The following is a 12,882-nucleotide window of genomic DNA, read 5'->3' on the forward strand; positions in this document are numbered from 1 at the left end:
CTCAGAATACCTGTAGGGCATCTTCAGACAATATTTGCACACATTGAATCCTTTGGCCAGTTCTTATCAATATCCCACTTGAAAGTATAAGCAGACTATTTCAAGAACATTTGTTCCTGTGCGCCTTGGCCGAATAATCCTTTTATTACTATTTTCATGTTTACCCTTATTCTTTGACTTCTAGGACCTGCAAATGCAACTAGTTGATCCTGAAGACATACCAGCTATGGAACGCCTGACCCAGGAAGTATTACTTCTTCGGGAAAAAGTTGCCACAATAGAATCCCAGGGTCAAGAAATTTCAGGAAACCGAAGACAACAGGTAAGTTATTGAAATGTAGATTTTATATATATATATATATAGTCTACATTTCTATATATATATATAGAGAGAGAGAGAGAGAGAGAGAAGGATTTTTTTTTCTTTTTTAGTAGAGACAGAGTTTCACCATGTTAGTCAGGCTGGTCTTGAACTCCCGACCTCAAGTGATCCACCCTCTGCTGCCCCTCAAAGTGCTAGAATTACATACAGGCATGAGTCAGCACATTGAGACAGGTCTCACTGTGCCACCCAAGTAGGAGTGCAGTGGTATGATCATGGCTCACTGCAGCTTCAAACTCTGGGGCTCAAGGAATCTTCCTGCCTCAGCCTCCTGAGTAGCTGGAACTACAGGTGCAAACCACCATGCCCAGCACAAACCTTATTTTTCTACTGTGAAATAAACCATGATATTGGTTTTTCATAGATGGTATTTATTGAGAAACTGTGCTCTAAAGTTTCCTACTTTGGTCAGTAGTAGCTATAGATGCCTCTTTCTGACATGTGTGGTTCTGAAAAGAGGAGCAGTTGTTTTGGACACATACCAATAGTTATTCCTCACACTCATATGTAAGTCATCTCCCTCTCAACTGAATCTTTCTCCTCTGTCTGCATTTAACCATGTTCAAATTTCTCCCAGTCTAAAAAAAGAGAAAGAAACCCCTGCCTTTGCCTCAAATGTCTTTGTAGCTACAGCCCCGTTTAACCTTTCTTCAATGCCAGACTTTTCCAAAAGACTTACTTGCCTGTACTCCCTGTCTCCATTATCATCTTTCTCACTAACTAGTCACCCCACTCCATTCTAGCTTTTAACACTACCTTAAACAACTCTCTGTTGGTTATACATTATCTTTATAGCACTATTACACTCACAATGACACATGTCTATGATTAATGAATGTCTTTTTCCTCCAATAGATAGTAGGCATTCCCTTAGAACCTAGAACAGAGTCTGTCCCATAGAAGGTGCTCAATAAATATTTATTGAATGAATGAAGAATACTAATAAGTCCTATTATATAGGTTTCCCTCTTGCCTGTCCTGTTTCCCTCTTACTCCTTTCTCTTAGCTGCTTTCCTGTGCTTCTAACTTCTCTCTCCTTTTTCTTCTTTTTGCTCCCTTGTTTGAATTCCACCTTACAGGGTTTTAAAGATTAAAAAAAAAATGAATATGACATTGATTTGAAAACTATAAATACTATCAAAAGGTTATGTACTAAGATAGTGGACTTTTTAAGTCCTAGTACGTGCTAATGCATTTTCCTGTTCCTCAGGATTAACTGTGGCTTCATGTCCCACTGTGCCATTTGCATATTGCTTCTTCTCTCTTCTTTTCTCAGTTGCTGCTGATGCTAGAAGGACTAGTAGATGAACGGAGTCGGCTCAATGAGGCCTTACAAGCAGAGAGACAGCTCTATAGCAGTCTGGTGAAGTTCCATGCCCATCCAGAGAGGTAAGAGAGTGGCTATTTTTCCTTCTATTCTTTGTTGAAATTTTTATTTCTTTTACTATTGTATTCTTTTTATGCCTTTTATTCTTAAGTGCAGATGTTTATGATACTGAAGAAGGGGAAAAAACAGGGACAATTACTGGGGCTACCCACTTTGTCATTTGTTTTATGGATTGCTCTGAGCCTCAGTGTTAAAATCTTAAATTGGGAATAGTACCTGTTTCATACAGCGATTACAGAGATTAAACGAGAAGAGAGCTTTGGTGTCTAAAAGAATGCCTTGCATATAGTAAGCACTTAATGTATGTTTGTTTCCTTTTGTGATCCATGTTAAAGGCTGTTCTATTATAAAAGTAAGGCTACTCCCTGTCTCTACTGAAAATACAAAAATTCACTGGGCATGGTAGTGCACGCCTGTAGTCCCAGCTACTCAGGAGGCTGAGGCAGGAGAATTCCTAGAACCCGAAGGCGGAGGTTGCAGTGAGACAAGATCGTGCCACTGCACTCCAGCCTGGTGACAAAGAGAGACTCCATCTCCAAAAAAAAAAAAAAAAAAAAAAAAAGTAAGGCTATAAAGGGCACTGATATTCATTTAATGTCATTGAAGAAGATATATTCATTGGGATGGCTGATATCACCCTGGGACCACCCATAGCCATCATGATGAATATCTTTTCTTCTGCCTCTTGATTTTTGGTCATATATATAATACCTCTCTGGATCATTTTATATTCTCTTCATTTTTTTTCTCATTTTGCCTTCCTTTTTAGCACCTTTTACTCTTTTTCAATTTTTGTTTTTAGTTTTTTTTTAACTATTCAGTTTCTTCTAATTTATTGTTGGGCTTTAAAAATGTTTTCTTTCTACCAGGAAAATGAAGGCAGAGGAAAAGTATAATAGGACCAGTTGATTGTGTTACTTTTCAAAGAACCTCTAGAGCTTTAGTTTTTATGAATCAGATTCCTTTTCACACCGTCTTCAGTAATGGTTCTACTTGGCTGAGTCTTGTTCCAGTTTATATTTAGTTTTTCCTGAGTTTTAGTTTTTCAGAGAAAAAAAGCTTTTCGTCAAATAATGAGATTTCTCTTGCTTGGGCTATAGCGGTGTGAGCTGTCTTAGGAGCTATAATTTCATGTGAAATTGGCCCAGAATCTAGCATAAGGGGCATGCTTTTTAAAAAAGGAACAGTCCTTCATAATCTGTCAGCAGTGAACACAAATGCCACACAAAGACTACATTCATTTATTGTGTCCTGGAGAACGATTACTTTAGAAAGTCATGTGGCTCAAAGTGGCATTGATGGTTCTTTGGAAGCAAATGTGGACTCACTACAGTTGATGGCTAATCCATTTTCCTTCCGTATGGCATGTTTAATCAGCTCTGAGAGAGACCGAAGTCTGCAGGTGGAACTGGAAGGGGCTCAGGTGTTACGCAGTCGGCTAGAAGAAGTTCTTGGAAGAAGCCTGGAGCGCTTAAACAGGCTGGAGACCCTGGCCGCCATTGGAGGTGGGGAACTGGAAGGTGTGCGAATTCATCACAAGCATGCCTACTGAGCACTGGCGGGTCTGACTGCAGCCCAGGATGGAAACCTTGTTTGCACTAACCAGAAAGATCCCTGTCTGACTTTGGCAGAATTAAATGGTGGCTTACTAATGATAGAACTGGTACAAGTAGCATCAACTACAAAGTGAAACTCACTTTAGCCTACATGGATCTCACTGTACATACATATCAATCCCTAAACTGAATGGTGGAGGTTGCAAAGTGTATTTGCACATTTTAAATCATTTTGTTTTAGTTTTTCACTTTTATTCATTCTTATCCCTAGCCCCTCCTCATTCCCTCATCCCTTCTGTGGGCCAATAAAGTTTATTCCTCCCCCACTTTCACAATCCATTTCACATGTTCCATATCATGTCATAAATGCATGTGTGTGTATTATTTTTGCCATTCAGTCAACTCCTCTTTGAGTGAGAGCGTTTTTTAAATCAAAAGAATATAAGTTTTAAGATGAGAGAGCAAGAAAGAGATTGAGAGTCTGTAAGAGTGACTTCGCAAAAGTGATATAATCCTTATCAGAAGATAATCAAAACCAGGAGAGTAGACTTGTAATAGTAGACTGCACATATTGGGAAGGTAAAGAACAGAGGCAAAAACTGTGAAAGTGATCGTAGTAAACTTTTACCTGTAATACTGTCTCAGACTTGATCGTTGTACACTAGTGAAATTAGATTTGGTACAGATTAAATTCTATTTAAATTTTTTTCTTTATTGATTCCTTTCAGTTTTTTAAAACCAAGGGATGCTGTTTAGTCAGAACATGACTTCTAGAATGGTCTTCCAGAGTCACAATTCTCTGTTTACAAAGATAATTTCAAATGTAGTATCCCTCTTTACATTCAGTGTTTCACTAAATAACTCATTATAGCCTAAGGAGGATATTGCTTCTTCCATTTGTGGCACGAAATAGGGTCCTATGTTTTTCATTATTTAGTCTGTATACATTTCTCCATATAAAAATAAGTAATAGGCTTCAGGCTTTGAAGTGCTTGAATCATTTAGAAAGAAATGTCACAGATGTATGTTTATAGTTTTTAATCGTTGTCTCAATGCTTTCTTGTGGCAACATGACAGGTATAAGGAGAGGGGCACTGGAGATTGTATTTCTGATGTCTTGAATGTCAAGAGTATGAAAAGTAACCAAGATTGCTTTGTAGATTTGTGTGTTCAACATCATGAATTTGTTTTTATTTCTGCTGGTTGTAAGTTTCCTAGGTTAGAAGCTGAGATTTCAGTTACTTTAAACATGAAATTTGGGAACAGGGATTGAGACTTTCTAGCACAATAAATGTGACTGAATATCTTTCTAAACTAAGTGGGGCACAGTGATTTTTTTCCTTCTTTTTTTTTTTACGTGTCACTATTTCTTTCACATGTTGACATGGCTTGTATTACATCCTAGATTTCATCTGTTTCTGTAACTTTAGCTGTGTCTATAACAGAGCATCAAACTAGAGTAGACAGAAAGAAAATGTTCTACTGGAGAAGCACTCTGAAATCTTCTGATTAAGTAATTTGCAAAAGATTGACAGCCATAATCCTTACTCTTAATGAATCTGTCATTTCAGTTTCAATGGCTTTTGAGGAAAAAAGAGTCATTTAAGGAAGGAGATAAGAAGTATAGACAGATCCATCCACTTTTCTTAGTCTCCCAATTTGAAGAGACCCTTTCTTGCACAAAATTTTTTGTAACTTTCCAGAAGTAAGTATGAAGGTAGTGGAGCTGTAGAAATATCAACCTATCAAACACTAGTTTGTCCTGTCATTACAACAAGACATTTAGGGAACGTCTTTCCTTAATTTTGCTAATAGACCAAGGAAGCTGCCTGAGTCTGCAGTTAAGATTCAGTGCTGGGTGAATCTTGGTTTCTAATGGCTCATAGTGATTACAGTTTATGTTAATAATCACCCCTACTTCTGTCAACCTCCAGCAAGAGTAGACTGATAGACGGATAAATTAAAAGTCTGACCTTAATGTCATAAATGTAACTAAAATATGGTACTAACTTTTTCTGGTCTAGATAGCTGGAATGAGGCTTGCAAATAGTGCTATCTGGAGAGAGCTTGCTGGTCTAACAATTTTGTATGATAATGTGCCGTCTGATTAGAGAGCATGAGTGTGATAAATGTTTATAATCCATACATAGGTCATGCTGTGGTTAGACACATCATTTAGTCATATTTCACATGATATAATATTCCATTTTCTCTTCAGGTGCACAGACTCTTTCTCATACTGGGTTATTCTACCTTTGCTAGTCATTTTCAACATCACAATAATTTTAGGTAAAGCATCGTGTGCTTATAGAACCTTGTAATTGAATAAAAATTATCTTCATATAAAAATAATGAAGTAAATTTTTACTTAGGTCATGCTTAATTGGAAGCATAGAACTTAAATTGAGAAAAAAATCCATATTATAGATTTTGTTTTTCTCATGTTTCCTTTAATAGCAAATAATGCAGAGTAATGGTTGTAAGAGTCAGAGTAGATGAAGTCTGTAGGTTTTGGAACTATAGACTTGAAAAGAGTTGAAAAGAACCTTCAAGAGGACTTATTTAATGAATGAAATGGATGTCCTTAGACAGATGCTATCGCTGAACTGTTTTCTATTGAAAGCTTTTTTTTTATTGTACTTTAAGTTCTGGGGTACATGTACAGATCTTGCAGTATTGTTGCATAGGTACACACACGCCATGGTGGTTTTCTGCCTCCATCCCCCCGTCACCTACATCAGGCATTTCTCACAATGTTATCCTTCCCCAACCTCCCCCCCACACTGTCCCTCAGTATTGAAATTTGATGATTATTAGTACCTAGTATAAGTCAACATTTTGCCTGATGTTCTCTTTTCAGATGGCCAAGTTATAGCTTTTTTGAAAAGACATTATTGGGCTATGTTAGTATGTCAGGGTTTTCCTTTGATAGTGTTTACTCTTAACTGTCACTCAACCTTCTCCACACCCTTTTCTCTTCATTCAGTTGTGGACAGCAGTAATATTTTTAGTACCTTTGTTTCTTAGGGGAATTACATTTTTCCTTATTTGTATTTTTAAAAGATATTTCTGTTGCATTATTTATAGTAAGAGATATATTAAGGATCCAGAAAATCTTAACCTGTATAGGATATTAGTTCCTAACCATACGAATTAGTTTCCTTGAGGGTTCTTTAGTATAAACACAGTTTATACATAAGTAAACTGTGTGGCAAATATGCATAAAAGACATCATTTTTTATGCTCATTTATCCTCCTAATGCAGTGTCTGGGTCATGACATGTTTGGCTTATAGCTTCAAAAACAGTTCAGGAAAACTGATTTCAGTTCTCTCTATGTTGATCTTCCAGTTGGATCTGGAGTCTTCTGATTGTGGAAAGGAGGAGCAGATCACATTATACTGAAAATTGTCCCTTTCATTGAGAAATAAAGGTTAACTGAGCTACCTAGTCACTTTCCTTTGGACTATAAACCTTAGAACAATAATTTAATAACTTTTTCTTTTCTTGAGGTAGTATTAGAAAACAATAGTTCCCATTGATAGGATAAACTTGTTTTCTCGTTTCGTGGTCTTTTATGTGAAATAGTCACAGAAGCTTGACATTTGGCATCCCTGAAAAGCTCACGTGGCCTTTTCAAATAGGGCCTCTTGTAGTGTTCTGCAGGTTTACAGTCTGTATCCTGCAAGGAAAGGTGACAAACTTCCTGTGAAGTTAGGAAGAAATATTAGTAACCCACATACTTAATGTTCATCTTCCATTTTACCTTGTAGAAGTTGAACTAGAGATAGAACTATTTAAATTAGTTTTCTTTTCTAGATGTATCCTGTGAGATACAAGCACAGAGAATTTTAGTTCTCTCAGGGTTAAAGCTCAGTGAACTTTTCTTTTCTCTTTGGTAGCTTGGAACCATTTGTACCATAGAAAGAATAGCTGGAAATTTGAAACTTGAATATGGCAAAACAGTAATAAAGAATGAGTCAATAGGATAATATATTGGAGTGATTTCTGTAGGGTAATAATTTCAGTTTTAATGTGTTTTAGAATGTGGATTTAAGCCACTTTCTCACCATTTACACCAGTAGCTTTGTTAAAACTTTATTATGATCAAATAACAAGCCTGTTGCTTTTAAGTAGTCTAAGTGCTAACAGAAGGTAAGTCTTTGACTTCTTCCTATGTAATCACCCGAGCCAAGATGAGTTTTCTAAAAAAAAAAAAAAAAAAGCATTGTAACTTGCCTCCAACAAAGAATGGGAAATGGAAGGAAACACAAAACTGTGGCCCTGACAATACTTATTCTACCAGGTTCCAAATAAGAATAATTAAAGTTATCCGGGGGTATCCTGACTATTTTTGTGTTACTCTCCCTTTTTGTTGCTTAAAGTCAAATTCCAGAAGGAAAAATCTTTATCATACTGTTTTCCTCTTAGTAAAACTGGAAGGGTAAAATAGAAAGTTCAGCAACATCAGAAAATGTTTTATTTAAAATAATATGAAGAATAGGGGTTTTAAGTATATAAACCAAATTGGCTTCCTTGTAGATTTACTTTTAGTATATAACATGAATATGTAGTGCTTCTTTTTATAATAAGCAAAGTCATAGCTTCAAGATATTGACCTCTTTCAATCTATAACCTTCGGAGGCATGTGTATATACCAGCATGTTTGATAAATTATGAGTTTCTATCAATGTCCATGAAGTCTTACTAATTTTTACTTAAAATTTTGTGGGTTGTTGAGAATAATTAAAGTGATTCATAACTTCATGCTTGAACCTGGGAGGTGGAGGTTGCAGTGAGCCGAGATCACACCATTGCACTCCAGCCTGGGCAACAAGAGTGAAACTCGGTCATAAATAAATAAATAAATAAATAAATAAAAAGTGATTCATAACTGCAGATGAAGAAGGAGGTGAGTGATATGTTAAATGATCAGAAACTTGGCATTACATTGTTTCCAGGACTATTTCCCCACCAAAATAAGCTGTATATTTTTCATTTCTTCGTGGCACTATGCTGTTAATTTGTGTTAACATTTGTGCTGTAATTTGAGTGTACTTTTATATATATAACTGTTAGAATTTTAGCTATCTTAGCTGAGACACAAAAAATTGTTACTTATCCAATAAAATTGTCAAAGGCCAACAGAAACTATTTGGTTTTATTCTTAAGAGATTTATAAAAAAAGAAGTAGAGAAAGCTTGTAGCTTTTTTTCCCCTTATAGGAGAATCAGTCTATTGATTATTTGCTAAATTCCAAGTCAAAGCAAGGCTCATAGAATAAGTATTTATTTAACTAAAGGAAGGAAGAAGAAACCTGAATTTTTCTCCTGTCAAAGAAGTGAGACTAAAGAAACAGTATTACACTTTCACCAGAAATGTAACATAGGCTTCTTTACCTTAAGAACCCTTCCTTGCTTTCTTCGCTGTAGGAGAATAGCAGAAAGCATGACAGAGGTTTAAGGAGCCAACTGTGGTGGGCAGTGCTATCTCTAAACATTCTTAGAAAAGCCTGTTTCTCGTGTTCTTCAAAGAAAAAATGAGACCGTGAGCAGAAATAATTTCTTGACATTACAGAATTATGGCATCACAGAATAGGTATAGCAGTCGTGTCTCCTGGCCTGCCCAGAAGTCCTAAGTTACCTGTGCCTTGGTTAGCCTAAGGATAGAAGACTGTAGTTGTACTGAATAATTACCCTTTTAGAGAAGTAGAAACTCTTTCCAGAATTCTAGTGGGATTTCATGCCCCCAAAAGTATTTTAGATTATGATTTGGCCTTAAATGTCACTTAAAACGGCTACTTTCCAAAATAAGAGCTGGAAAGCCCTATGGCGACTTAAGAGATGTTGCAATTTAAAGACAAAGATATGCCGTAAGGGGTTTGACTGCAGACAGCAGTTTTCTCCTACTTTGTTCCCCAACCAGCATCTGTCTAGAGAATTTTATTTCTTAGCAAAAACTGTGAAGGACTATATGGAATCTTAATAATTTTCTTAGGATCCTGAAGGGAATGTGTGCAGGTGAAATTGTGGTTTGATAGGAGGCCTCTTTAACTTGATTCTCTCTTACAGCACCATAATATTAAAGTCAGCAGTAGTTGGTTCATGACATGGAAGCATGAGCGTTCTTACAAGGAACGCATGGCAGAGTACCTGAGAGTGAAAGTCAGATGGGGCTGAGAGTGTCGGACACAAGGGCCCAGCACCAAAGGAAAGAACATAGCACGGCCAACTTATTCATGCTTCTAAGGATAGAAGACTGTAGTTGTATTGAATAACTACCCTTTTAGAGAAGTAGAAACACTTTCCAGAATTCTAGTGGGATTTCATACCCACAAAAGTATTTTAGATTATGATTTGGCCTTTTCGGTTCTTCAGATCACCTTTTAAAATTGATAAAATGACCTCTGGCTATGTTCTAAGTAACTGTGGAAAAACATCACTCCTTTTCTGTTGATCCCATATTAATGGCTTAAAGGGAAATAATAATGACTAGAGAGTAGAATTTGGGGGAAATGATCTTGATTCCACCCAGTTTGGACTCATTACTAAAGAATTAATACGTCATGAGCTAGGTGTGGTGGCATGCACCTGTAGTCAGGTACTTGGAGGCTGAGGCGGGAGGATCCCTTGAGCCCAGCAGTTCAAGACCAGACTGGGCAATGTAGTGAGACCTTATCTCTAAAGCAAAACAAAACAAAACAACAAAAAAAGTAAGGTGTGAATTTTCCCCCAAGGCTTATTTATGCATGTTGGAGTTTTAAGACAATTATCATTTAATGATGATTACTCCTTTTTGTAAGGCACCTGTTCCAAAGAGTTCAGCCTACTTTACTGACAGTTCTTTCCTTTTTCAATGTCATGTAAGGCAGAGAGCACAGAGTGTTATTTCAGGCCTCCTGCTGGGGAAACAAGTATTCAGAAATGAAGACATGTAGGTAGAATCAATCAAGATCATCCAAATAATAGCATCAGGTATAAGACTTCCTTCTGCTGATGATATTTAGGTTCTGTGGCCTTCAGCTTTCTCAGCCTTCAACTTATAAGCCCATGGACCACTTCAGTTTACTAACAATAACAATAATAATAACATTGTTTAAGGATGATGTTTATTGAGTACACACTGTGTACCAAGCACTAAGCACTTCAAAATCAGCAAACCCTTTAAAGTTCACAGCAGTCTGGAGTGGATAGTGCTCTTAACTCTAATTAAATGAAGAAACTTAGTTATGAAAAGGTTATGACTTGCCTAAAGTGATATAAATAACACAAAAAAGCACAATTCAAATCTAGACAGTCTGTCTCCATAGTTCATGTTCTTAATTATTATGCTATACTCCATTTAAAAATTCTACAAAAGTATGAATTTTTGCCTCAGTGATAAGAGTACCTTATTTTTGCATAATGCTGAAATTTTCACCTAAGGATTTTGTGGTCTTATGTTTTAGAGGCACATTTTTGTGTACTTTGTAGCTTTAGATAGCTGATAGAAAATAATTTTCTAAATCTAAACAAGAGAAATTTTGGTATCACCCCCATTTTGTGTTGTTCAGAGCCTAGAAACTTCTAAGAACCACAAGTTGAGAACTTTTATTAAAGCCTTAAATAAAAGTTTTTAATAAAACTGCCAGTCTAACATGTGAAACTTAATCTCAAAGAAGCAAGTTAACTTTAAATGAACAGATTCTTAGCTTTTAGAGAAACTACAGGTGGCAGACTATTTTGTATTTTATCAAAAAGTAAGTGGAAGAGTCATCAATATAAAAACATAGATACCTTTAAATTAGAAATTCAAAGTATTCCAAGTTAGTTCTGAAGATAGTGTTTTGTTGTGCTGTAATAGTTTAGAAAAGCGTATCACCCAAAAAGAGAAGTTCTCATTTTTTAAAAAAATGGAAAATGGTAAAAGATGTCTAATGTAAACTTATATACAGGACCTCGTATGAGATAATTTACTCTTTTATTCCCATATCTTCTATAAATTTTTTAGCTTTATCCCTCAAATATGGAAAAAAAATGTTTCAGCATTTTAATTTAAATTGGTGGAAGGCTGAACAACCCTTAAAGCTGCCATCATGGAAGAAGCCTGTGAGCTAACTTAAAAGAGAAAGAAGGGGGAGCAACGAAGCCCCTGTGTAGCAGAGTGTTTAGATGAGATGAGCGTTATTTGTCTCCACCTAATTCCTGATGAGATCAGAATCATAGCATCCTGCTTTTAAGTGAAATAAGAAGGAACATTATCTAAGAATGCAGACGTGATACCAGAAAGGCTGCCAAAGATAAGTGGAGGGCAGAAAGTATCAGATAAAAACCTTCAAGACCAGTGACAGTCACCCTTTCTAATCCCCACTTCTGGAACCTGGCAGGAATGGCCCTGGGATGTGGACCCAGCATGGCAACACAGTCCAGCAACAATGGTAGGGGGATGAGGAACCTGACCTCACAGAGCTGAGCTTTCTTCAACTACAGGGTCCTACCCCTGTGTTCAAAAGAGAAACAATATGAACAGTCTGTTTGCTGTCACTGAGTGAGAGAATTCTGTCACTGAGTGGGACAACTCATTTCCTTTGCTGGAAAAACATAAAAGATTGTGATCGCTACTGTCATACAGGGAAAGATTTTCCAAAGTAAGCATAACATGATATGGAAGTCCTAGGTAAATTAGCATCCTGGGTTCAGTGAGTTTGTAACGCAGCCAAAGATTAAGGAATGTGTCATACATCTCTACTCAGCTAGTATCCTGAGTGAGATGGTTCTGGGGTTGGTTTGAATGAATATGCATTGGAAATTCCTATTGTACACTGTCTGCCACAGACCTCTTAGGATGCTGAGTGGTAGAGGTGCCTTGTGGACAGGGCTTCACTGAACAGGACCCTCCCTTGATCCAAAGTTAACACAAAGTTCATGATGTAGATTAGGAAACCTAAGCTGTTATCGCAGCTCACTTACGACCTCTTAGCACTTCCATGAGGTCAGCCTGGGCCACTGCAGATTCATAGATGTGAACTGCCCCTGCTAACCTCATCTGTATAGGGTAGTGAATGCTCATGATTCAAGCAGAGGCTTTCATGCCTAGATTTCTGAACTCAACAGAAGGTTCTTTGGTCTTGGAGGAAGAAGCAAAGATAAAGATCTGATTTGTCACCAAAAGAAACAGTGTCTTTTGTCCAAGAATCCAGAGACTTGACTTGTTGGCACAGCTCTTGTCAGGGCTAGTTGTGTAACCTTGGACACAACACCTGATCTCTTTGAGGTCCAGGTTAACCAGTGGCCAGAAGTGGACTTGTAACTGGTTGGTTGCTGAGGCGAGGATCAGAACAAGATTTCAAGATTCTTTAAGTTGGGCAGGTTCTATAAAACACAGCGAGTGTCACAGTAAATTTTCTTTGATAAATTAACCATAATAAATTTCTACACTTCCTGAAAAATACAGTAATATAAAACATAGTTCTTGGTCTTAAATTGTATGAATAGTCTTAATTTTAACCAATATAAAGAGGAAGAAGCACCCTAGATTTGTGTTGTCCACTAGGGTAGCCACTAGCCACGTGTAGCCATT

At 36.9% G+C, this 12,882-nt stretch overlaps 1 protein-coding gene across 14 annotated transcripts in view; it reads left to right on the plus strand.

Annotated features, from left to right (window-relative positions):
* PDE4DIP (phosphodiesterase 4D interacting protein) overlaps window positions 1-12,882 on the plus strand; it is a 232,141-nt gene that overhangs the window by 178,030 nt on the left and 41,229 nt on the right. For 7 of the 14 annotated variants that reach the window (XR_004260208.1, XM_032249565.1, XM_032249568.1 and 4 more), the window contains exons 15-17: window positions 185-322; window positions 1,659-1,771; window positions 3,147-3,289. Coding sequence is in view for 13 of the 14 variants with exons in the window: in XM_032249565.1 (XP_032105456.1) it covers window positions 185-322; window positions 1,659-1,771; window positions 3,147-3,289 (394 nt within the window). In the remaining variant the exon portion in view is untranslated. The remainder of the gene's footprint in view (window positions 1-184; window positions 323-1,658; window positions 1,772-3,146; window positions 3,290-12,882) is intronic. The other 7 variants (XM_032249574.1, XM_032249576.1, XM_032249575.1 and 4 more) reach the window with 1 other exon arrangement.

This window comes from Sapajus apella, unplaced genomic scaffold, assembly GCF_009761245.1.
Source record: "Sapajus apella isolate SASKATOON/1434 unplaced genomic scaffold, GSC_monkey_1.0 scaffold69, whole genome shotgun sequence".
In the NCBI taxonomy this organism is placed as follows: Eukaryota; Metazoa; Chordata; class Mammalia; order Primates; family Cebidae; genus Sapajus; species Sapajus apella.